Source organism: Tamandua tetradactyla, chromosome 10 (assembly GCF_023851605.1).
Source record: "Tamandua tetradactyla isolate mTamTet1 chromosome 10, mTamTet1.pri, whole genome shotgun sequence".
Lineage (NCBI taxonomy): Eukaryota > Metazoa > Chordata > Mammalia > Pilosa > Myrmecophagidae > Tamandua > Tamandua tetradactyla.
Window position 1 is genome coordinate 25,065,432 of NC_135336.1, and position 26,181 is coordinate 25,091,612.

A 26,181-nucleotide genomic window follows, 5' to 3' on the forward strand; every position below is an offset into this window, starting at 1 on the left:
ACACTTTCTTTAACCTGATACATCTACAAAATCATCATTCAATATATAATCAATATTTTAAAATTATTAATAAGATATCTTACATTTTTATCGCTATAACAAATCTTTGAAATTTGGTTTGTATTTTATACTTACAGCACATCTCAATTTGGATTAGACACATTTCAAGGCCTCAATAGCCACCTGTGACTACCTTATTGGACAATGCAGCCCTAAACAAATTGTTCACTAAAGTCCCTCTTCCATGAACATTAAAGCTTATGGCTCCTCAGAGTTGAAATGTCTACATGTTTCACTGGCTGTGTGCTAGAACCTATATTCTTGTACCCATTAATGCTAGTCCTGCAGACATAGCTGTAGGTCCATGGACCATATGTGAACAATAATCAACTAATTAAGAGAATATAATTCTCAAATTCAGTCTTTCAAAATGAGTCACCCATTCATCCATCCATTCAACATTTATTAAAAGCCTGCTATATGTGGAAATTACTGCCCTATGCTGGGTACTGCTAGGGGGCTTAACTTTTTTGGGGGTGGAGGAGGTGGGGTCTGTTAATTATTTATCGACAAACATAAATAACTAAGAAATTTTTTAAAAAGTTAATTTCGAATAGAAATTTTGCTACAGAGAAAACAGTTAATGGGAATGTTACTTTAGATAGAGTAGATAGAAAAGGTTACTCTAAGAAGGTGGCATTTAACCTGAAAATGATGTTAACAGGGACTAGACTGGGAAAGAGTATTTTATGCAGAGAACTAAGACAGGGAAAAGCATGGCATATTTGAGAAAACAATGCCAATGTGGTTAGAGAGTTAACAAGGAGAAGAATAGATGTGATTATATAGGTAGCCCAGGTCTATACCATATAGGGCCTAAGGATAAGGAGTTTGGATGTCATTCTAAGAGAAATCAATGAAGGCCTTTAAGCAGCATCCAATTTCCATTAAAAAAAAATCCCCATGTATGGAATGGTTAAAATCCCTGTTTGTGTATTTGCAGTGTGGAGGGGGGTTGCTGGTGAGTCTGAAAGGAGGAAAAAACATTTTGGAGGCTGCTGTAATAGCTGACATGAGAGTTTATATGGTGGTCAAAGTAATTGGAAGAGGTCAAATTTAGGATTTGTTTTCAAATCATCAGCAAGTCCTGTCTGCTCTATCTTCAAAATAAGATTATAAAAACTAGATTGTATTTTGAAAATAGGGCTGACAGGATTTGTTGATGAATTGTATGTGGGACAGAAAAAGAGAGAAATTTAAGGATGACTACTAATTTTGGCCTGAGTATGTAGGTAAAAAAGTGACACCATGTACTGATTTGGGGAGACCAGTGCAGGAATAAAATCTATCCCTCTTCTTATATCCAACCTTGAATGGAACCGAGGTTGAATTTCATCCAAGGCATGTTATATCCTATCTGAACCGTCATCAATCTCATTATATGAGAAACCACCCCAAAGTTTCTCATATCCTTGCTGCTTGGACAGTTCTTCAAACCAAATTAGTCACCAAAATTATTAAAATAGTCTCTTAATCAGTCTCTGTATCTCCAGGTTTAAACTTCTTCAACCCAACATCAACGCTATAAATGGTTCTCCTGCATAAAACTCTCCAAGAAATGTTTCTGGACAATTTGACAGTATCTATCAAAGTTTAAAATGGGTATGCCCTTTGTTTTGGCAATTTCTCTTAGGATTCTGTCCTATAGAAATACTCAAACAAGAGAATGAAAATATAAGGGCAATTCATTACAGCATTGTAATAGTGACAAAATTGCAAGTTTCCAGTTCTGTATAATTACAAAATTCCCATCAAAAGGGAACTCTGACTACATTATAAAATTCTATACAGTCTTTATTTTATAAAGTAGATATAAATAAGATGTGGAAACTTTCCAAGATGTATGAGAACCAAATGGCAATGTGTATGATTGGATTCCATTTCTAGAAAAAAACATTGTGGGATAGCTATGATTATGTATGTATGGTTATGTATATTTCTAAAAACCTAGAAAAGGCTTGGTATGATACACATTAAGCTATCAACAATGATTACCTCTGGGTAATAGAGCTGAGATGCTTTCATTTTCTACTAAGTATATTTTGTATGGGATAAAATTTCACATATTTAATACATTGTAACGTTTCACAATAACAACTAATTTCTCAGTCTGATTTACATTAGGGAGGTGATAAAGAACTTTTGTGTTATGTGAAACATGCTTGGGTTGACTGCTGAAACTGGGTCCTGCACTAGGCCTGTCTGATTTACAACTGGAATAGGAAAGGCAGCTGTTGGTATCCAAATAGACACAAAGTACTTTCTAAGGAGAAGCTAGGGTTCTTGTTCCTGCTCTTGGAACACTCCAAAATCAGTTCATTCCTTTAGCTCTTCAAAAGACGAGGTAAAATTTCATGGATTCTCTTCTCTTCCCAATCCACTTTGGCTTTACATGTTTTAAAAGCATCTGTACTCTTTTGTTCTTTTATAATATAAAGAGCCAACAGAATTGACAGTATTTTTGCCATAGTGCTAGTTCCTTCCTGAAAATCTTCCTCATTCCCCCAAGAGATTTTTAGATATTAAAAAAAAAAAAAAAAAGTGATAGCCCAGCTTTGTTAGAGATGGCAAACGTGAAACAGCTTTGGTGAAAAAAAGTGCTAAACAAATGGAAGGTTGAATCATACCAGTCCTAAATTCTAAAGATTTTCCTATTTGTTTTTTGATTGTCATGTCTTACTTTTTTTAAACTTGGAAATAAAGAGAACAAGAAAGTATATATATATAAAGTATATATATAACACTTTCTATTGTGGTCCTGGCTGGGAATCTAGCCATACAGCTAACTGGCAGAAGAAAAGGAACTGCTCTACTCAATTTTGTTCCCATTCAGTGTCCAATTCTCTCAAACAGTACCAAGAGTTATGAAACATTCAATTATTTCTCCTTCAGTCATTCAGATGACTAGAAATGAAGCACCTTGAAAGATGGGGAAAGAGAAATCTACTTATTGTTAATTATCGTTACTGTGGCTTATTACACACTCAAACCTAACTAAACCTACCACCTTACACTACAGACTCTTTCAATTAAAATATTCTTAACCCGGCTTGAATTGCTTCAGAACATTAGATTTTTTTTTTGTTATTACTATTTGGCCTCATGTTAAAATGTATCAACTACCACTTATCTCTATTAAATATTGGAGCTGGAGGCTATCTTAGTGATCCTAACGCAATCCTCTTATTACTGACAGCTGAGAAACTGGCCCAGAAAAGCTACATCAGGTAATAGCTTCAGTTTAAGTGTTTACTTAGCTGAAGCTGGAACTAGAACCTAGTCTCCTAAATTCCAGGCTGTGACAAATTGACTATTTTATTTTAATTACTTAAATTTAATACACCTTAAGATATTTTAGGAAAAAGGGGTTTCAAAGTAAGAAAAAGACTTCAAAATCCAAGGACAGACAGGATAAAAGCAAAAAATTTTGGAAGGCAATTTTATACCAGACATAACATTGAGAATCATCTAGGGCCAGGGTTGTTTATTCATTGTTTTACTTTGGCAAAGTATTATGAGTGATTTTTTGTGTGTGTGCGATAGGGAGAAACAAAAGTTCCTTCTTAAAGCCATAGTTAACTTCCTAAGCCGACTACTAAGGTGGGGAGATGGCTCTGTTTATGGGAATATCTTGATAGGCCATGCTGGATATAAGAGGTGCTTTCAAGGCACTATTTGGGTGCAATAGGAATAAAACAAAGAATTAAATTATCTTTCCTAATATATTTAGAACTTTCCAAGGCCTTTAGAGAGAAGGGGGAGATGAGAAGACGGGACAGGAAGCTGAAACCTTAGCAAGATGTGGAAACAGAATTTTACTTGGGATGATGACCTGTGAGAATGGCTAAGAAACTCTTTTAAAAAGGAAGTATACAATCCAACTTTATTCCTTGACTATGCAATGCTGAGATGGAAACCTTTCTCTCATTGTCCTCTCCCCACCCCCCAACCCCACCCATTACTCTAAAAACTTCATTGACGGTCTGGTACACAGATGTGTGCATTGCTGGTATCATGGGAAGTTAGTGCAAGTGGTGCAGAAGTGAGACAGAGAACTCTAGGAAGAAGAGAGACACAGCCAGAGGATATAAGCTCCTGTATCACCAAAAGAAGATAGAGGAAGAAGTGTTCCATCATGTTAGGGTAAAAAAGCTCTATTTAAATCTGAAAGGGCAGGGCGGTGTGACAGTGGTTCAGTGGCAGAAATCTTGCCTGCCATTCCAGAGACCTGGGTTTGATTCCTGGTGACTGCTCATGCCAAAAAAAAAAATTTGAAAGGACAAGGGAAAAGTTGGAACACCTGGACAACTGACACTTAGATTATACTAATCAGCCAACTTCACTCAGAGAAAATGCATAAATACCTGGTCATCCTTTATTATTGTCTGTGGGCCAAGACATACTGTGACTCCAAACAAGTATCTCCCAACCTTGGGGGTATACCTGCTCTTACTAGAGATTCAGAGGTTGCTCATTAGCATGGCTCCCACTTTTGGTTCTTCTATAACTGACTGGCTTTCCTCACCAAATTATCGTGCCACTCAAGAGACATAAAACTGTCTGATAAGACTTAACAGAGTTTGCTATTAGTTTATAAGGTAAGTTATTGAAATATGGAGGTGATGTCCAAAATTTCATATATTAGATATTTTCCTATTAGTTTTTGAGCATAAGTTGAGATATGTTTGTTCCAGGAAATGTTGAAACCCAGATTAAAAAAAAACAAAAACAAAAACAGCAGACCCCAAATTCCTTGCATTAACATAAAAAGAGTTTGCTTTTGTCACTCTATTTCCATGTCTTTAATTTTACCAGGTAATTTCTATATGAAATTCATTAAATGGCCACTTGAATCATTTTCTGAAATGGGGATATCTTTTCCATTATAACACATTAAGATCACTGTCATGCTCATCTGCAATTACTATTAATAGTATATCATTACACACATATACTTACCTCACAGGTTTATTGTAAAGGACTAAATGAGTCAACACAAGTATGCTATTAAAATAGCATCTGGCACACACTCACATACACATATACTCACAAAGGTAGAAAAATGATACTTCTATATTTAACACATTATGAATATCTTTCTCTGTCAATACACCTCTTTTAATGGCTATATAGTCTCATGGCAAAATAATTAAACTATTCCCTAATTAATACACATTTAGGGTACCTATGTATTTATCTTTCTATTCTATTTTGCTTCAATGAAAACCCTTAGTCATACTTAGGTCCTCACTTGTGAACATTTTTCCATAACATAAAATCCACATATACACAAGAGAGAAAAAAGAAGTAAGCCTTGAGGTATGCCCACACAAGCAGGAGAGGAGGAAATAAGGTTTGATGAAAACTGAGAAGTAACAGCTAATGAAGTAGAAGAGAACTAGAATGGCATAATGGCTAGAATACCAAATGATAGGTTTCAAGAAGCTTTGGGTTGATAGCTTTAAATATTGAGGAAAGGACAAAGACAATGAGAAATAAAAGGCTAGGTTGGACAATTAGGACTGGAGAAACTGTTTTAGTGTAGTAACAGACAAAAAACCAGATTGCAAGAGGGAAAGTAAAAAAACATCCAAGTAGCACATGATTCTTTAAGAAGCTGGTATGTAATGGGAAAGTAAAACAGAAGAGTAACTTTAGGAAGATTCAAGGAAAAAGACTGAGAAAGGTTTGACAGAAGAAGCTTTGACAGTTCACCTACATTTTAAAAATTAACAGCAAATTATCATTTTTTTAAACAGAACCTCTTTCTAGAACTATGAAAGCTTAGAAAACAATCTCTAAATGTTGAATAGCTCCACCATGTGTACAAGGTACTTTTATAAAGGTCATTCTTACAGCAACTTTTGGTGAAAAAGAGTTAGACCATATGCAATTGCTTTTATTATTTTAAATAATATGACTAATAAGAGAAAAAAGTCTGAAACATTTTTTAGTGGGAAATGTATTCATTTTAATTATGCTCCAAGATGTCATACAGCTAGAAATTAACAAATTCCAATCAGTATAAAATATATTTATTTTCAATATTCAGTCATTAATATAATCCAGGTAAAAGAATCACTTCATACAAGGCCCAGTATTCTAAAATACTACCTTAACTTCACACATGTACTATAAAATAATACTTAAAAATTATGATGCAAGGGAAAAACATTACCAAAAATACAATTGTTATAGACACCTGTATGAAAATTCTTTGTTTCTAAAGTTCTACCTTAGGGAATAATACCATGCTACATATCAGAACCAAAAATAAACGATGTTTCTTGAGGTTACAATGCTCAGTGATATACTGAATGCACTCTAAAATAACATGCCTGACCAAAATCACAGAAGAGGCAAAGAAGGCCTCGATGTTTAGAAAGGAAGGAAGGGGGTGGGGTGGGGGGAATCATCAATTATTCTAAGCGATTTTTGGAATGGCCTCATTAAACAATTTATAGCACTGGCAGGAGTTCTGTAGAAATCTAGAGAAAAAGAGGCCCAGTCTCAACAAAGAATTTTCAAATCATCACAAACTCAGGCAATTCTAAAGGCACTATTCACAATGCTCTCCACTCTTTAACCCTTTACATGGACTCCTGGTCCCATATCCATGTTTCTTCTTACTCTTCATTAGAATATCCAAATTACACGGCATTAAATAAAATGATAGAAACTACCAGTCTGGTCAGTTTTAGAGACAGAGGAAATCTTGGTATAGACATTAGTCATATGAATCAGGCATATCAATCCCTCTTATGCATATACTCCCACCTCCCCTTGCATGTTCTCCCTCATCTATGATTTGCCCACTGGCAAGCCACTTTAGTTGGCAGAACATTAGGAATTGTTTGAAATGCAGTCAGAACAGATATTATCATAACCTACCATAGTAGGATTCTGTGGGCAGACAGGGAAGATTTATCTTACAGACTTTTCTTTGTTTGTTTCAGAAAAGAAGAAAATGTCTTAGAAAGTAAAGGAAAAAGATTAGAGATAAGTAAAGACAGCAAAATATTAATACTGTAGTAATAGCAGAGAAGGGGATGCTTATAGCCAACCTTCCTTATTGGGAAGTTTCTGGAATAAATATAAAGTTTTCTTTCCCCTTATTCTTTGCACAAGATTAATAGCTGCTTTACATCAAGAGGGACAGGAAGCCACTAAAACATTTTTCTTCAAGGTAGGGGTTTTCTTTTTCAAACAAGCATTAGAGAAGGGAGGAAAAGGTTGGTAAAGCTCACTCAAAGAGATCCTCAAACATGCGTTGTCCCATTGCTATGTATGCTTCCTTCTCTTCTGGAGTCATCTGGGCCACCAGTTCTGGCCGTTGGCTCACTTCACTGTAGGAAAATGGACGGCCAGCCACCATGACAACAGGATCATCTGCCACCTCCTCAAACTCATCATCCTCCTCTTCCTCATCCTGATGATGACCAACCACAGCAGCTGGACGGGGTGGAGAGTCATCATCTGATTCACTGGTCTCACTCTCTGAGTCGCTGCCATTGGCAGTGGTCACAGGAGCAGCTGCCCCCACTGAGCCAGCTATGGCAGAAGGAGTTTTCTTTTCATGAATGAGCAGTGCTCGCATGACCTCCTCATTATCATCTGGACCTGCACGGCCTTCTTCATTCTCTTGAAATGCATCTATATCTATGCCACCTGGGGGGAAAAAACAGAAAGTCAATATCCTTAAATATAAAGGGAATTTCTAAAATTGTGAATTAAGGTATACCCCAGATTTCACCGGTTCATTTTTGGAGCTGCTATCAAAATATTTCTTACAAACAGGAGCATAGATAGCATGATGGTTAAATACCTAGGTTTTAAGATTAATACAGACTGGATCTGAATCCTGGTTCTTCTACTTGCAAGTTGTACTACACCAGCAAATTATTTAGTCTCTATACTTCAGTACGCTTTTCTGTAAAATAGGGTAATAAAGGCCACCTAGGGTTCTAAATAAGAATATATGAAATAATATCTATGAAGGATCAAGTATAGTAGCTGGCATAGGAGAAAATCAAAGCATGGCTCCCTCTGCCTGGACTATTTTTCCTCTATGCATCCTTCTGGGTAATTCTCTCACATCTTTCATGTCTTTGCTCAAAAGGCACCTTTTAAAATTTACTCCCACCCCTACATTCCCAATCCTCCTTCCCCTGCTGTATTTTTAACCAAAGCACTTGTTTTCTAACATAAATAACTTATGCCTATTGTCTCTCACTTTCCCTTTCCTAGGATGGTGGTTCTACCCCAACAGGTATTTGTTTTATTCACTTATATATCCCATGCACCTAGAATCATGCCTGCCATTTGTTAGGCATTGGATAAATATTTGCTGAACAAGCAAATAAATGGCAGTTTTATTTTCCTGTAGTAAACTAAGCATACTTTGAAGTATGTAAAAAGGAAACAAGTGTCAGGAAAACTCCTCTCACTATTAGCCTCCTTTCATGTTGTGTAAACATCTTGCCTGGATATACTGCAGATGAAAAATCTGAAAAAAACATTTGCATTTTGTATTCTGATAATAATACCAAACATGATACTACTTAACACACACACACACACACATAAGGTTAAAAGTACTGTTGGAACTTGAGTACCAGATTCAAATTCTGACTCTTAATACTTATTAGCTGTCTGATTTTGGTGAAGTTATTTTGTCTCTCTCTGCTTCAATTTTCTCAAGTGCAAAATGGGAAAAATATAATAGTATGTACTTCGCTGAATTATTGTGGGTATTAAGTGAATATCTGTGAAGTGCTCAGAATAGCCCTGGCACTCAGAATAGTGTTATCTAACATCATCATCAAGAGGGTTCAGAAATGGCCAATTCTCTGAGCCCCCAGTCTTGGGGTTTGTTCACATGAAACTTAACCCCACAAAAGATAGGTCAAGTCTACTTAAAATTTAGGCCTAAGAGTCACCCCCAGAGAGCCTCTTTTGTTGCTCAGATGTGGCCTCTCTCTCCAGCCAATATGATGAGCAGTTTCACCACCCTCCCCCTCTCTGCATGGGACATGACTCCCAGGGGTGTGGACCTTCCTGGCAACGTGGGACAAAGATCCTGGAATGAGCTGAGACTCAGCATCAAAGGACTGAGAAAAACCCTAGAATGAGCTGAGAATTAACATCAAGAGACTGAGAGAAACTTCTCGACCAAAAGGGAGAAGAGTAAAATGAGACAAAGTGTCAACGGCTGAGAGATTCCAAACAGAGTCGAGAGGTTATCCTGGAGGTTATTCTTACGCATTAAGTAGATATCACCTTGTTGTTCAAGATGTAGTGGAGAGGCTGGAGGGAATTGCCTGAAAATGTAGTGCTGTGTTCCAGCAGCCATGTTTCTTGATGATAATTGAACAATGATATAGCTTTCACAATGAGACTCTGTGAATGTGAAAACCTTATGTCTGATGCTCCTTTTAGCTACTATATCAACAGAAGAGTAGAACATATGGAATAAAAATAAATAATAAGGGGAACAAATGTTAAAATAAATTCAGTTTGAAATAGTGGTAAATGAAAGCGAGGGGTAAGGGGTATGGTACGTATAGTTTTTTTTTCTCTATTATCATTTTATTTCTTTTTCTGTTGTCTTTTTATTTCTTTTTCTAAATCGATGCAAATGTACTAAGAAATGATGAATATGCAACTATGTGATGATATTAAGAATTACTCATTCTTAATGTATGTAGAATCATATGTAGAATATGTAGAATGGAATGATTTCTAAATGTTTTGTTTGTTTATTTTTTAATTAATAAAAAAAAGTTCAAAAAAAGAAATGGCCAATTCTGGCCATGGATGAAATGAAAGCTCTTTTGCAGTGACACATTAGAGTGGCTAGCTGAGCACTAAACATTATGGAAAGTACAGCACTCCTCAGATGAGATTTTGGACAGATGAGAGAGAAAAAAGGAAATAGGAATGAGAATGTTAAAGATTCTATGTAAAAGAAAACAGGCTTTGATTATCTGGATGCCAAAATAAAGTTAAAATCAAAATTACCTACTTCAAAACACTGTCTAGGGTGGGCCACGGTGGCTCAGCAGGCAAGAATGCTTGCCTGCCATGCCAGAGAACCCGGGTTCGATTCCCGGTGCCTGCCCATGTTTAAAAAAAAGAAAACACTGTCTAAGGTGTGACTTCCTACCCAGAACCCCTATTTGCAATGCAGTATTTCAACAGGAAAAAAAAAGACATATGATGCATGTCAGATCTGCAATGCAATCACTGCTTCTAAATAAATTTTCCAAATAGCTCAATATTATTAACATAGTATTTTGATAAATATTTAAGGTAAATATAAAATCTGGGGTAGAGTGAATCAGTTTTGTAAACTAAATGAAGTCATAGCTAACAAATTTCTGATAAGGGTATTCATAAGTTCAGGGGAAAATAAATTGTTATATATGGAAACAGAAAACAACAACAACGACAAAATAAGACTCAATGAGAACATCTTTGGGAAAGTAGAAACTATAGTGCTAAGAACAGTCTTATTAATAGTTATAAATTACAAAGAAGATAAATACTGTAAAACTGGAAGTCCACTGATAATGGTAACAATTCTGGGTGCTTAAATGCAAAAACAACAGCAAAAAATATATGAAGAGAGGAAGGCTAAATAAGCAGGCAAAAAAGTAGGTCTTCTTCTATACTGGTAAATGCAAGGACATGTGTATAGAGAAAAATAATCTAAAATATACTTAAAGACATGAATCAAGCTATTAGATATAGGTCAGGTTCCAAAAGTCCCTACACATGTTTCTAAAGCTGTTGGTCTTCTCTGTTTCCAGAAACAAAGCAACAAACAAAATGTCAGGTAAAAACCAGAAGGATACTAGAAGTAAAAAAAAATTATTAATGACACATCCACACTCAGAACATGTACTGTTCTGGTCACTAGGTCTCAAGTAAAGAATACTGCAAATGGAAATGGTTCAGAAAAAGGTAAAGTAAAACAAAAACTGTGAGTGGAAGTGGCCTGAGGAAAGGAGATATTTATAAGGAAAACAGAATCAAAAGGAATTAGAACTTTCAATTTGGCAATGAGGACATGGTTGAAATCTATAAAATTATGAAAAATACTTCAAATCTGATGAAATTTGAGAAAAATTAAATTTAGAACAAATACACATTCACTGCACAGAGCTTGTTTTATCATGAACCTTAACAAAGACAAATTAAGACATGTTCTACAAAACAGATTCAGCAGCTTAACAATAAAACTAAGAATTCTCCAGGCCCAACTCAAGTTAATTTTCAACTGAACCCAAGACACATCCATTTTACTCTTTCTTCTACTCTTACCTTCCTTCATCTCTTCAGAACTATATGCCCCTTGGACAGTACTCTCTCTCAACCAAATGGGTCTCTCTTTGGCAGATTTCCCCTCCACTGAGGCTCGATGAAGATCTTCTTGGTCATCCATGTTAATGACAACATTCTGAGTGTATAAGTCCTCATAGGATGGGCCTTTGGTGGCCCATGCTTCCCGGTGGTGCCCACCTGCCAGGCCAGCAGCTCCAGCAGCAATTGCTGAACGGTCCTTGCTATACAACAATATTACAAGAGGACAGGAAAAAGAAAGTGTTGGTGATGGAAAAGAAGAATCTAAGTTATTGTTATTTTCTTCTTTTTACATTCTACTTCTATATTTTTACAGTTATTGAAGTATTACAAATAAATAAATGCTATATAGCAATCATGCACACATGCTTTAACAATTCTGAGAAACCTCTTATACTTCAGGGCAAAATTGCATGGGTTAGAAGAACACAACGTATTTAAGTTCCTTAAACACTGGATCCTCTGGTATGTATAAATGATTGAGATTTTATAGATTAAGATGTTTCACTAAATCTATTTAGGGAAAGAAAGGAATAATATTGTGACCTAATCTATTAAAGACAGGATCTGGCGAAAACCTGTTATACCTTTATGAGTAGTTTAAACAAACAGACAAAAAATGTTATATAATTCAAAGCTTTTTTTTTTTTAATGCTTTCCTCTTGCTTTTACAAGGCTGACAATGAAAGAAACGAGAAGTACATTCTACAAGGCCAGCCCTCAGCCTAAGAATTAATGTTCTTCTCTTGCTACTTCTGGAGTAAGGCACAGCCCTCTTCACTTATTCCAGCCTCACTTCTATTGAGTTGTATCTTTTCACCTCTGCACCTATCCTTCCCAATCATTATTTCTCTGTCCCAAAGTGACTCCCCATGATCTGTTTTTCAGTCTTTTCTTTAATTTCTATTAGACTTCATTTTTTAGAGGTTTTAGGTTTACAGCAAAATTACACAGAACGTACAGTTTCCAATACTCTCTTCTCCATTTCCCTGTTCCCTCCTACCCCACCACCATGCCATGTTTTTCCTATTAACATCTGGCATTAGTGTGGTACATTTGTTACAACTGATGAACCAATATCCATGCATTATTAGTAACTAAATTCCATAATTTACACAGCTCACTCTTTGTACTGTACAGTTCTATGGATTTTGACAAATGCATAATGTCATGCATCTACCATTACAGTCTCATAGAGAATAGTTTCACTGCCCTAAAAATGTCCTGTGTTCCACCCAGCAATATCTGTCCCTTCCCCAGTCCCGCTCGCAACCACTGATCTTTTTACAGTCTTGATGTCTTTTCCAGAGTGCCATAAAATTGGAATCATACATTATATACCGTTTTCAGGTAGGTTTCCTTCACTTAGCAACATGCATATTAAAATTCCACCATGTCTTTTTTTAAATTAATAGTTTTATTTTTCAAATGGTAGTTGGTTGGACCTGTTCATGCACCTTCACCAGAAGCTGGGACATCTCTACTCTACTTAGTATTTCTGGTTTCTTAAGCTCTGTGTTTTGAAACCAGCTTGATAATTTTCGACTAAGCAGCTCCTGAAGGGTTGACTAGGCCAGAGAACCATGAATCTTCACTCTTTCAAAGGTGACAAATCGGTTAAAAACCTGTAGTTATGAACTCCCTTACAGTTTGTTATATGTGGCTTTGTCAAACAAGACTCGGTTATTGAACGTGTCCTGAACCTCGCCTTTAGACCACTTCTTCTTTTGGGCCATACTCTCAGATTTATTCACTGGATCTTTGTCTTTCTTGGCCTACTTTTTGGCATCTTTCTTCTTGTCATCCTTTGGGTGCCATCACAAAGCTCAAGGAGAAATTGCTTACCATTGCAGCTCTGCTAAGATGTCAGACAAAAAGGAAGTCTTGCTCACAAAAAGGCCCAGAATACTCCATCCACTATGAGTACTTCTGAAGCTTGATGGATGGAGCCCCATAGAGAAAGTTCTAAGTAAAAATAACTCTCCCTCATGCCAGAAACAAGTTAGAAGAATTGGACTGCAGTTCCCAAGGAGCACACTCTAATAACTAGCCATACTATTCACTTAGGTTGTTGAATTTTAATTGATAGCTATGAAACAGACACATGTTAGTACTTCCTGGCATTAAGAACCAGGAAAGAGAAGCTATGCTATTTAGCAAGTAATGCCTCCAAGTACTTTTTTTTTTTTTTTTTTTTTAGGTGAATGGTCTGGGAATCAAACCTGTGTCTCCTGCATGGAAGAAGAGCACTCTACCACTGAACAACCCGTGTACCCTCCTCCATGTATTTTTGTGGCTTGGTAGCTCATTTCTTTTATTGGTGAATATTATTCCATTATATGGATATACCAGTTTGTTTATCCACTCATCTACTGTGGGACACTTTGGATGCTTCCAGTTTTGGGCAATTATGAATAAAGCTGTCATAAATATTTGTGTGCAGGTTTTTGTATAGACATAAGTTTTAACTTAATTGGATAAATATCCAGGAGGGTGAATGCTGAATTGTATGTTAAGACTATATCTAATTTTCATTTTCTTATTGTTGAGTTCTAAGACCTCCTTATCTCTCAGATAAAAGTTTTATATCAGAAATGTATTTTGCAAATATTTCTTTCAGTCCATAGCTTATCTTTTCATTCTCTTAACAATGTCTTTCACAGAGAAGTTGTTAATTTTAATGAAGTCCAATTTATCAATTTTTTATTTCACGGATCATGATTTTGGTATAGTATCTAAAAACTCTTCGCCAAACCCAAAGTCACCTAGATTTTCTCCTATGTTATCTTTCAGAAGTTTTATAGTTTGCATTTTACATTTAGGTCTGAGATCCATTTCAGTTAATTTTTGTGAAAGGTATAAGGTCTACGTCTGGATTTTTTTTTTTTTTCCGCATATGACTATGCAGTTGTTCCAGCACAATTTGATGAAATTGTTTTGCTTTTTACCTCTACTACTCACTCACCTTATTTGCCTTTTAGCCAAAGAATAAAATGATCAGTTCTGATCATCTCTTATTATTCTCCAGTCACTTGTTTCCCCATCTCAATGACTTAAGTTCTGTCTTTCTGCTAATCCCTATTTTTATCTACCTGTTTCATTATTAATCTGTTCCACGACTTTCTAAATCTACCTGATCCACTGTATGTATGAATTCATGCCCTGTCTTTCTCTACCAGCTGCTAATATTTGCTACAACAACTTCTATGTGTGACTCTCTCCCTCTTTGTTTGGACATCTGTGTTCCAACTATCTTCAGGTTTCTTAAATTAGCCACTTACTCTATGCTTGCTTTGTATCATTCTCCATACCCTTTGCTTTGTTCCTTTCAGTTTCCAATGACTGACTCTTTTGTCCCTATATTTCTACTTTATTTCTCTTCCATTTTTCTCTAAATCTTTTCCATTGATCCTGGATTCTGTTTCTGGCCAATTGCTACTTCTGCTATCATAAAACATTGTTTCTTTAATATTCCAATCCATGCTGATCGGGTCATTTAATCCATGCCTGCCAGGTACTGCCTCTGCATTCTTTTTATTGCTCTAGCTATATCTAGGGCCACTTTGTGATTCTTTATAAACCACTCTCTCCCATAGCCTTTTCTTCCCAGCACTTCCTTCTATCTGTTCTATGTCTTGATCACTTCTTTTGCCTCTTCTGTATTTGTCTCACTGCTCCCACTCTGTACCAATTATTTGTTCTCCTACTCTGGGTCTAGGCCTATGTAGCATCTCTCTCTCTCTGTATCTAATGCATCTATTTGTCTTGCTGTATTTTAAAGTTTTGTGCCAAGATTGCAAATAATGCCTCTCCACCTTCTATATGTATTCACCTGATGTTACTTTTTGCACTATTTACCATGTTCACCTCAATTTAATCCATATCTAATCCTAGTCATTCTTTTTCTGTCTGCTATCTGTTCCATGCTATCTTCTAAAAAGCTGTGTCACTGTCCTAATGTAATGCGACTCTCTGCCTACTCTAGTATAGGTTCGCTTTTTTAAATTTTGGTCTCCCTCAGCAACATGTACTTTTCTTTTTCTTCTCTTGGACTAATGTGTGCTTAAATGCTTGCTATACTCACTCTACATTCCGAGTCTCTCTTCTCTCAAACATTTGTGTCTCCCTGATTTCTTTTAATGCCTCATTCTATGCTAAACCAACGTTCTTATCTTGTGGTACCCTTATCTTGTTGTGTGGAGCCTGCTTTATATGCTTATCTGCCCCTAAATGTGTTTCCTGAGCTAGCCACAAATCTTTTCTGTCTCTCTCCACCCACTCAATGTTTCTCTAGCTAATATCTTATCTGTCTCTCTTTCATCCAAACTTCACTCTTTCTCAGGCTGTTTCACTGTTTCTCTCTCTATATAATCCCAAACTGTTTTCACTTATGCTCTCTATTTTTAGAATTAACTCTGATGACAATCTTCTGAAGGTTAACAAGTATTCAATACTTTGAGTCAAGAAGAAAACGAAAACTAGAGAAAAATAACAGGACAATTAAAGTAAATATTAGCATGAGATTACTTTTTTTTTTACATGGCCAGGCACGGGGAATTGAACCCGGGTCTCTGGCGTGGCAGGTGAAAACTCTGCCTGCTGAGCCACCGTGGCCCGCCCTGAAATTACTTTTAACATATCTTTTGTTTTCAATACTCCCTTGCAGAAACTCAATATTGGTTTTATTTCAATTTGAGGCAGTAGAGATTTGACCACAAGTCAAACAAGTTTTAAAATCTGGAATAAATTTTTAAAAATATATTTTTAACCATGGATAGCTGATGACACAGATTTTATTTCTACTTTCACCATAGAATAGACAAATCTAAACCACCAACAAATGTGGCACTAAAGAAAATCTAGACAAGAGACATCTAGATTCACTTCTGCATATTTAAATTTTCTTCTAGGGAATCACTTCTCAGCCTTTTGGCTAAGATCAAGTATAAATTTTCTTCTATGAAGAAAGTACACATTTCACTTAAAACTGACAAAAATGACAATTTAGATTTGAGTCTTTTACATTATTTAAGAAATTTTAAGGCTGTTTTAAAAGATTGAAAAGATCTCTTATTCAGAGGTGAGGGAGGAATATCATTTCAAAATTAAATTTTTAAATATCTTTACAATGAATGTTAAATAAGAGATTATGAAAAAGGAGAGGTTATTGGTAAGAAATTCCATTCAAGAAAGACAGGAGGACTAAATATCACCAATGGGTAACTTACAGATAGGGAAGAATTGTTCATCAACTCTCAGGTTAAGCTTACTGACAGTTGTACAGAGGTAACCTCTGGTTCCTGATCTAGGGACAGGTTAGAATTTAACTGGTTATAAAGTAGTAACCAAACTAACAATGATGATACTTATTAAAACTATCAATGAACTATTGTCATCTCTAACATCCTATATCACTCTATTTATGTTTATTTTCTTGTACTTGTGGCAGATGGGCTATTACAGAACTTTTACGATCTGAAACAGATCGTATAGTACAGAAATGCCAAATCACCATTTTCAAGATGTTATATCCAGGCAATGAAGCTAGTCAAATGTTTGGTGGGGCCATTTCAATCAGGATACAATCTTCTAACCTAGCTCCAGTGGTCTTCCCCTGACCATGTGGAAATAACTGTACTTTGTTCTGTTGGTAATTCCAAGTACCCCATTCTGTCTCTCTTGCCTGTTTCCATTTCTCCCTTTCTTCTTTACTTAGCTGTTCAGTATTCTCTTTCCTAATTCAGGTTATTTCCTCTGTTTCATGATTCTTCTTCATACATGGAGTCATCATTATTCCTAACAAGAAGCAGGTAACCTGATACAGAAAATTGCCCTGGTGTCATTGTACCATTAAGACTTGTCCCAGGCATGGAGTAAGAGATATCTAAATAAAGATCCTGGGTGGGAGGTGGACTATAGCAAAAACATTAGAGGCAGGATGAATGAATGCTAACGTAGTAGGGAAACATCTTAATAAACAGGACAAATATTATAATCAGAAGACGAAACAAGAACAATACATAGACAGTACAATATTGTGTAAAAAAGCACTCGGAAAGAAAAAACACTTATATCTCAAAAAGAAATCACCTATTGGCTTAGACAATTATGCTTTTTTTGTGTAATCAATTTTCCTCATAGGCTTCTGTATTAGAGCTAAGGTATAACTTAGATGGACAGAAAAATATTTTTTAAAAATTCTTGAGAAGAAATCAAATGACCAGTAACAAAAAATTAAGACTACCTCTGATGTGGCTGATATTGGTTACCTAGCAACTGAGGCTTCGTCCCTTCTTTGCTTACTCATTTTATTCAGGTATAACAGTTATTTGCTCCAAAGGAGTCTGAGACCTTCCTTAGCACAAGGAGATCAATCTTAACTAGTTTAAGTATTAAGCATATGATTCTGTATACTTTGCCAGAGAAATTCTGGTCAGTGAGATATTAGGGGTTAGAGCTGATGAAGGTGGGCCTCTAGGAAAGCTTTCTTTGATCTTAAAATAGAATTCAAGGAAAAGATGGTCCCTCTTTCTGCATCTGGAAACTATTACCTGCATGGGATGCCTAAAAATACATGGCCATCTTAGGCTAGTTACTCTCACAGTCTTAAGATCAACAGCTTGAGTTTAGCCTAGTATAAAGATGGAACAAATCGAGATCCCTGAGGATGTAGCTGAGGTATGAAAGTAACCAATTCTGAATTGCACTATCAGGACTTATGGTAAGACAAGATAAGTTTTTCTTACTGCTCAAGCTACTTCTAGTTGGATTTTCTGTTACTACAGCCATAACAATCTTAACTGAAGCATGGTGCTAGACTAGAAAATTCACAGTAACTTGAACAGACACAAAGTCTGTATTGGGTTACTTTTAAATACCCCAAAAGAAACTCTCTTTTCTTAGAACTGCCCAGAACTGGCTATTCTGGACCATCAGTATGGGAGGGAATAAAATACTAAGAGATCTAAAAACTATTCATGTGCATAGTGGACCACTGGTCTCTATGGACAGGAATAGGTGAGTATAAACTCTAAGCTCTCAGCCTGACACTGGTGAGAAGGAGAGGGAAAAATGGTAGAGCTCAAGTATACTTGCTGACTTCATTCTTCACAAAAAAGTGCATAAACTATTCCTTATGGTGTGACAAAAGGAAGCTTCCTCTGCAATTCAAACATTAAGGCATACTGATAAAAATAGGGAGCCACAGTTCGAATTACTAACCCACTGGTAACACTTCATTTCCCAGGGAGCTGCATTTAAAATTAAGGAAGGGAAGAAATACGTGTGGTTTAAAGTACTTGAAAAACAGAGAATGCTGTATTCCTTAACTTCAGCTGTTAGGGAGTTATGCAGGAAAATTCAAATATCCCCAAGAGGCACAACTAATTTAGGATTAGCTAACAACTGGCTGAGTTGCAGTAAGCCCAAGCAAAGTAAGTACTTGAAGTCAAACCTGACTATTTAAAGATTTTTGCCTAAGGCCCACACCGTTCTGCATTCAGTACAAATGAATTTCATCACAGGCATAAGTTAATAAGACAAGTGTGGCAGAGTTTAGAACCTATGTAACATTATAGTCTTTAGTCTCCAGGTAAATTACTTACTTGCTCCTCCTCTCCAAATTACAGAAAGTTAAAAGAAGGGTGAACTTAAAATCTGTAAGAGCACAGGGTTTATACTCACCTCTGTTTCAGAGCTGGGATTTCTGTGGGTTCTGGCTCAAGTATTTCATAGGCCAAATTCACATCCTCTGTTTCCCGAAGCAGTGCATAAATGGGCTCAATTTGTTCATTAAACCTTGCCAAAAGTGTGCGTGCATCTTTTTTGGGCATTGCTGATTCATCCTCTTCTACCTCTGTCTGACAAAAAGTACAACGGAAAGTTCCTGCCGAGAGAATAAAAGTCTTCGGTCAAAAAAGTGAAGTCCTCAACACAAGTTTTAAGCAAACAGTTTACAATCATCCACTAGTATTTTATTATTAAAACTTTCAAATAAAGAGAAAAATATATAGAAAACTTGAAAGAATTTTGCAATGAACTCCCACGTGCCTATCATTTAGATTGTATAATTAATATTTTTGTTATATTTAACACATCTCTCCATCCTCTGTTTACCTTCATTTTTGATGCATTTCAAAGAAATTCATTCCTAACTTCACCAGAGCAAAAGTTTTTAATCACAACATCCTAATATATTTATACTTATTTTGACTTAAAACCAAATTATTTACAGTTTAACACACAAACCTGAACCCTTTCCCAGCAGCTTTCTTTCTGGACATTTCACATTTGGGTATATATTATAGGGAAAGAAAACCAAATAAATAACTAAAAACAAAGTCTCTGGTCATCCTGTACATAGTCCCAAGGCTATTTCTTCAAACTTACTAATCACTTACATTAAATTTATCAATAATCCACTTATGTTAAATTTAACCAATACATGTTCAAAATTAAAGTCCAAGAAGCATTTAATTTTCTTACCATCCCTTCCATTCAAAAACTGTATTAATTCCTTAGAAATATCTCAGATTTTCTCATGTCCACTGTCATTTCACTAATATATGCTATTGAAATTTGTCCTGAAACAGCTTTCTAATTCTGGTCTTTGAACCTCCAGGTTTTCCCTCTTCAATTCCATGCCTCATACGCCACCATTGTTACTGGTATATCTTCCTTTAAAGTTTATCTGGGAGTAGAATTTCTAAAGTTCATGGTATCAAATCTAAATGTCTCATGCTAACATTCAAGACTCCATAATTCGGCCCAGCAACATTACATCGCAATCAAAGTTCTTTACCTTTCAAGTAAATGCAAACATTTGAGAGACTATGTACCAAGTATTATTTATTTGTGTAGTGTTCTGTTTCTAACATGCATCTATGTACATTCTTTGATCCTTACACCAATCGTATGAAATAGAATTTAGAACTGAGGTTCTGCGAAGTTTCATGATTTGTCCAAACTCATACAGCCAATAAAAAGAAAAGTAGTACAGAAGCTATTGTATATTGAGTGTTTAGTAACTGCCAGGTATTATAAATTTGCTGCAGCATTATTTGCCAAATTTAACTTGATAATACAGAGGTTCTAGGAGATTAAGTAATTTGCTCAAGATCATAACACTACTAGTTGGAGGGAGGAGGCAGAATTTGATAACCCAAATATTTTGCTGAAACCCAAATAACCCAAATTATTATGCTGAAACTCACACTCTTAAACATTACTTAAAAGTCTAAATCATATATAGCTTTCACAAGGTGACTGTGAAAACTTTGTGTCTGATGCTCCTTTTATCTACCTTGTCAACAGAGTAGAACATATGGAATAAAAATAAATAATAGGGAGAACAAATATTAAAATAAATTTAGTTTGAAATGCTAGTGATCAATGAAAGGGAGGGGTATGGTATGTACAATTTTTTTTTTCTGTTTTCGTTTTATTTTTTTTTCTGTTGTCTTTTTATTTCTTTTTCTGAATTGATACAAATGTTCTAAGAAATTATCATGATGATGAATATGCAACTATGTGATGATATGGTGAATTACTGATTATATGTGTAGAACAGAATGATCATATGTTAAGAATGTGTTTCTTTCTTGTAATTTTTTTTAATTTAAAAATTAATAAAAAAAATTTTTTAAAAACTGAATTAGGGGAGATGTGTCTCCACCCATTTGGGTGGGTCTTGATTGGTTTCTGAAGTCCTATAAAAGAGGAAACATTTTGGAGAATGAGACAGGTTCAGAGAGTCAGAGAAAGTCAGAGAAGAACGACATAGCCACAAGAAATAGAGAGCCCACTAGCCAGCAACCTTTGGAGATGAAGAAGGAAAATGCCTCCCAAGGAGCTTAAAGAAACAGGAAACCAAGAGAGAAAGCTAGCAGATGATGCCATGCTCGCCATGTGCACTTCCGGCCAAGACAGAAACTGTGACTGCGTTTGCCATGTGCCTTCTCACTAGAGAGAGAAACCCTGAACTTCATCGGCCTTCTTGAACCAAGGTATCTTTCTCTGGATGCCTTTGACTGGACATCTCTATAGACTTGTAATTGGGACATTTCCTTGGCCTTAGAACTGTAAACTAGCAACTTATTAAATTCCCCTTTTTAAAAGCAAAAAAAAAAGTCTGTATCATAAACCCCACTAGGAACTCTAGTTTGATTCTCATTCCCAATGCTAGGGATAAGCATCCTTTCTTTCTGACCCAATTTATCTGAGGGATTAAAAGAAATCATATAAGTAATTAGAAAAGTGCCTGGCACAAAGAAAATACTCAATTATTTAGTTTTAAAAGGTTTCACAAGTGATTGATACATAACCCCATCCCTAATCTCTCTTCTCCGGTTGAAGAATAAACAAACTAGGCATCTGTCTCAACATTAACATGAAATCCTACTGATATATTTCAAGTAGAATAAGTTTCTTCACTTCACTTCACAGTCAAATTCTTTGTCCATGTACCTGTCTTAAGCACTCAATCCATTTTCCTGTTGTCCAAATGCTATATAATCTTCTATGTCTATCTGAGACAAATAAGAAAGGAAGAGAAAAGCAGTCACTCACAGGCAGGAGGTGGCCCAGCACTCACAGCTAGGCTAGGCTGTGGTGTCTTTCTATCAAACCTAATCTCACAGATCACTAACATCAGATAGGTCCTCTGTAACCATTACAGAAGTGAGGCAAAATGAAGCTACTCTGCAAACATGGCTGAGCCCAGAGACAAAAGAAGACCTCTGTGCAAACCATAAAAAAATTCTCAGCTAACACAAGTGGCTATTTATCAATTATAATTTTAGTCTTATCCTGTTCCTCTCACCTCTTAGAGAAGATTTATTAAGATACCCAGTCTTAGAGTTATCCCCACTTGACAGCACTGAATCCAGAGCAAATCCCTACCATGTCCCTGAATCCTCCCTGTAATTACCTAACACAAGCTCAAATTTTCTATCCAGCATCCTTTTCCTGAGATTCACCATGGTCCCCCATGACATACGGCTTCTGTTGCTACAGAAAGTATAATAAACCCAACTTTCTTTGACTACAGGCATGTACTTGGTAGTCTTTAATTAATGGGCATCAACATAAAGATTTTGGCTCAACCAACTGAACAAAAGGACACTACCAAAAAAAGAAAGAGAAAGAACAGGTTCATTTTCCTTTGTAGGAAAAATATACAACGTTGCTTTAGATATTCTGAATCCATGTTGCTCATGAGCCATCCAAATAGATATATTAGAAGTCAACTTATTACAACCGTTTAGAGCTCAAGAGAGGTTTAAACCAGATATCTAGATGTGGAAATCAACAGAATACAAGTGTTAACTGAAGCCATAGAGTAAATGAAGAGTATTTGAAGGAGTTAAGGACAGTGAGAAGAATAGACAGTTAAGGTATAAACCCAAGGGAAGAAGAATCTTTAAGAGACAGAAATAGTACAAAGAGAGTGATAGAATGGTGTTTCAAGAAGGAAATAGTTTACTATTAAGTTTTCAAGGTCAGCAAGAACTGAAATGTAGCTTTTTATTTAGCAATGAGGGGTAATTAGTACCCTTGGCAAGAAAGGCTTTAGTTTGGTGCTGTTAGATTATTCTCTAACTGTTCCAGGCTGCCTAAGCCTTTTCTCAACAGAAATATAAAGGCTATAATCCACATGGGAGTATAAAATATATAAAACATAGTCTAATACAGTTTTCAAATAAAGGCTGAATTTGAAAAACACACTGATGTGGGCCTTATGTTGACTGTTGAGAAATGGGATTTACAAAGACTGTCACAGAGAACTAGAGAACACTTTAATGATAGGTTACCTTTAAAAAAAAGGAATCCTATTTCTCAGGTGAAAAAGTGCTTAATATATAAATACAAAAGCAAGCGCTCTGGTTGAAACACAGAAAGATAACTAAGACAAGGGGCAGCACTATAATTTTCTCAGTAAATGTCTTCAAAGCATAACACATATTTTCAGTTCCTCATACGAGATATATTTTGCTGTAGCCTTTTACCTTCTGTTTCCTCTGCCCAAAATGCTTTTCCTCCCAGTTAGAGGGCTAGTTTCCTAATTTATTTCATTTCTTTATTAAAGTCACCTCAGTGAAGCCTTTTCTAGTCAATATTACCTAAAATACCAATACTGACTCCATCCCAATATTTCTTCAACTTGGACTTGCCAAGCCAGTTCTCTATTAGACTCCCAAAAGGGTAAGGGGATAGAAGGCTCTAGAGGTCATTATATTTACCTATCCTCAACTTCCTCTCTTTCCATATAAAAATAGGGCTAAGGTGTGCTCTCTCAAAGTAATGTTCAGAGGTCAGATACATTAGGGAATTGATAAATACTGTGTTCCTCTCTTGGGGATTCATGACTCATCACCATATTACAGACTAAGAAGCCTTAGCTCAGTGTATCATTTTCTAGTTATTTGGTCCCAGAACCCTACATTCATTTCATAGCTATTATATTCTACAGAACTAGCATTCTATGTACCTTAAATCTCATAAACAAATAAATTTCCCAAACACTTCAAGGACCGCAAGTCTGTTACCTTTTTATTTTATCAAGTAAAGCATCTTGAAGAAAAATAGAGAGGAAGAGGGAGACATTAAAAACACACTGTTGATACCATCATTTCATAAGACAATCTCAAAATGACAGTCCTTTCACTTGAATACATTTAGTTTAATAAAAACATAGGAAATAGAATATGGAAGAGAAAATAGTATATGGTCATAAGGAACCTAAATTCTAGCCTAGTCTAGGTAACTTTCCTAAAACCCAAGGCTTAATTTAGACTAAGATTTAACAGAGTTATTTATAGAAGGGCCAATTTTGCAGGTCTGAGAAGAGTGGCTTTTATATTGTAGTCAATAATTGTGAAACGTTGAAATTTTACCATACTTGTAATCTAACAAGATAGCTTGCCACAGTTTCATGGATACTGGCAGAAGACACAACATTCTTGAGTCAGAGACAACAGACTTTATTAATCATGGCAATAGTATTAGGCAGTGTCAGCAATTGTATTAGTTCCCACAGTCTCAATTCCAATCGGTAAGCAAAGAGAGCCAGGTAACAGCTGCGCATACAGTGGTTGGTATTATAGTAGAGAAACCCTGAGCTTAAGAAACCTGAATCTTTTATAATGGGCATAATCAAGACTGCCCTATTTTCTTAAAGGTTGACATTACCTTTTATTACTTAACAGTAAGGAAATCTGCCCTTTGCTCTGCAGGGAGACACTATCTTTATTATACTTGACAGTAAACAAGCCTGCACTTTGCTCAGGGGAGGGATACTACCTTTATTTACAAGGCCACTTGCTATATACATATCCTTGAAAAGATAGTCTGGAAAAAAGACAGTCAGTGGCTCTGTTTCTAAGACATACATCAATGTGAGACCCATGGAGAATTATCTTACAAAAATTATCATCACTGGAAAACATTATAAGAGAAAAAGCCAGCCAGGCATCTCTGAGTCCTATGTTTATTACAAAAATGCAAGTTGTAAACAAGAACCAGACTGTCAAAGGTCACATGAAGATTTTCTTATTTCTTTTCTTGGACTCTTCGTTTTTCTTATGGAAAATGACTTTAGACTAGTTTAAGATATCAGCAGCATTTTCATAAATTACACTAAGCATTATAAAAGTACAAATCAGCTTTCCTAAAATAGCGGGGGCCAGGGAGCTTCAGGATATAACATTTATAAAGCACCATGCTACTGAGCAGGTACACACACACACACACACACACAGAACCTGTCAAAAATCTTAAAGTTTAATAAAGATAAAAGGTATCTGGAAATAAGAAGCATGGTTAGGGACCAGTGCAAAAGTACATAAGTGCTTTGGAGTTAAAAGAAGAAACATGACTTCTAGCTAAAGGTACTAGGGAAAGCTTATAGAGAGGGTATGCTTTTTGAGGTGGAATTTAGAAAATTACCAATTATAGAGATCAAGGAAAGAAGAAAGGGAATAAGACATTCTAGATCATCATAAGAGAAGTAGGTGGTTGAAAAACAATACTAAACTGCAATTTCAGCCTGGAAAGAAAATAGTTACCAAAAAATGGCTAAAAACTAACAATTAATAGGATAAACTGGGGGAGCCATAAGTGGGCCTTGAACACCAAACTTCATTTTGACTTTCTTCTTTAACAATAGGAAAATTGAAGGATTTACCAATATTGATCTGACAGTGCTTTGAGATGATCTTTCAACAAGCTAATTCTTAACTGAGAGTTCACATAAAAATCACTGGTGGGATTTTAATTCCCACGCTCTTAGATGCTGATTCCATGGGTCTAGAGTTCAGGAATATGAATTTTTAAAGTTCCAAAAGGAATTCTAATGCATACTCCAGGTGGAGAACTGATGATAAGTAAACAATATGATAAATAACCCAACTTTTCTTGTAACTGGACCACTCTGCACTAAATATATACACAGAATGAACTACTCAAAAATGAGAAAAGAAACTGAAATTGAGACCCAGAGCTCTGCACCATCTTTTTCTTCACACATTTAAGACCAAAAGAGCAAAAACTAGAAACATGTAAGAGAGAACGAACATGCAAGCTAGACCTAAGAATGTGGCAACAGGGAGATGACAGCTACAAGGATTATCCAGGCAAAGCTCAACAACTGAATGGGATTAAGAAGAAAGCATAAGAGATACTCAATAACAACCTATTTGTTACAGCATCCATATTTGCAAACTTTAAAAGCACTGAGATAGCTGCTTTACAAATATTCCC

At 35.8% G+C, this 26,181-nt stretch overlaps 1 protein-coding gene and 1 pseudogene across 3 annotated transcripts in view; both read right to left on the bottom strand.

Annotated features, from left to right (window-relative positions):
• Positions 1-5,996: 5,996 nt before the first annotated feature.
• The window catches only part of GTF2E1 (general transcription factor IIE subunit 1), a 40,340-nt gene continuing 20,155 nt past the window's right edge, over positions 5,997-26,181 (bottom strand). For all 3 annotated transcript variants that reach the window (XM_077118209.1, XM_077118207.1, XM_077118208.1), the window contains 3 exons: positions 19,108-19,309; positions 11,386-11,627; positions 5,997-7,728 (listed from right to left, as the gene is read on the bottom strand). In XM_077118209.1, the coding sequence (XP_076974324.1) occupies positions 7,304-7,728; positions 11,386-11,627; positions 19,108-19,309 (869 nt within the window). In that variant the 3' untranslated portion in view covers positions 5,997-7,303. The remainder of the gene's footprint in view (positions 7,729-11,385; positions 11,628-19,107; positions 19,310-26,181) is intronic.
• LOC143648827 (small ribosomal subunit protein eS25 pseudogene) lies at positions 12,604-13,379 on the bottom strand (annotated as a pseudogene).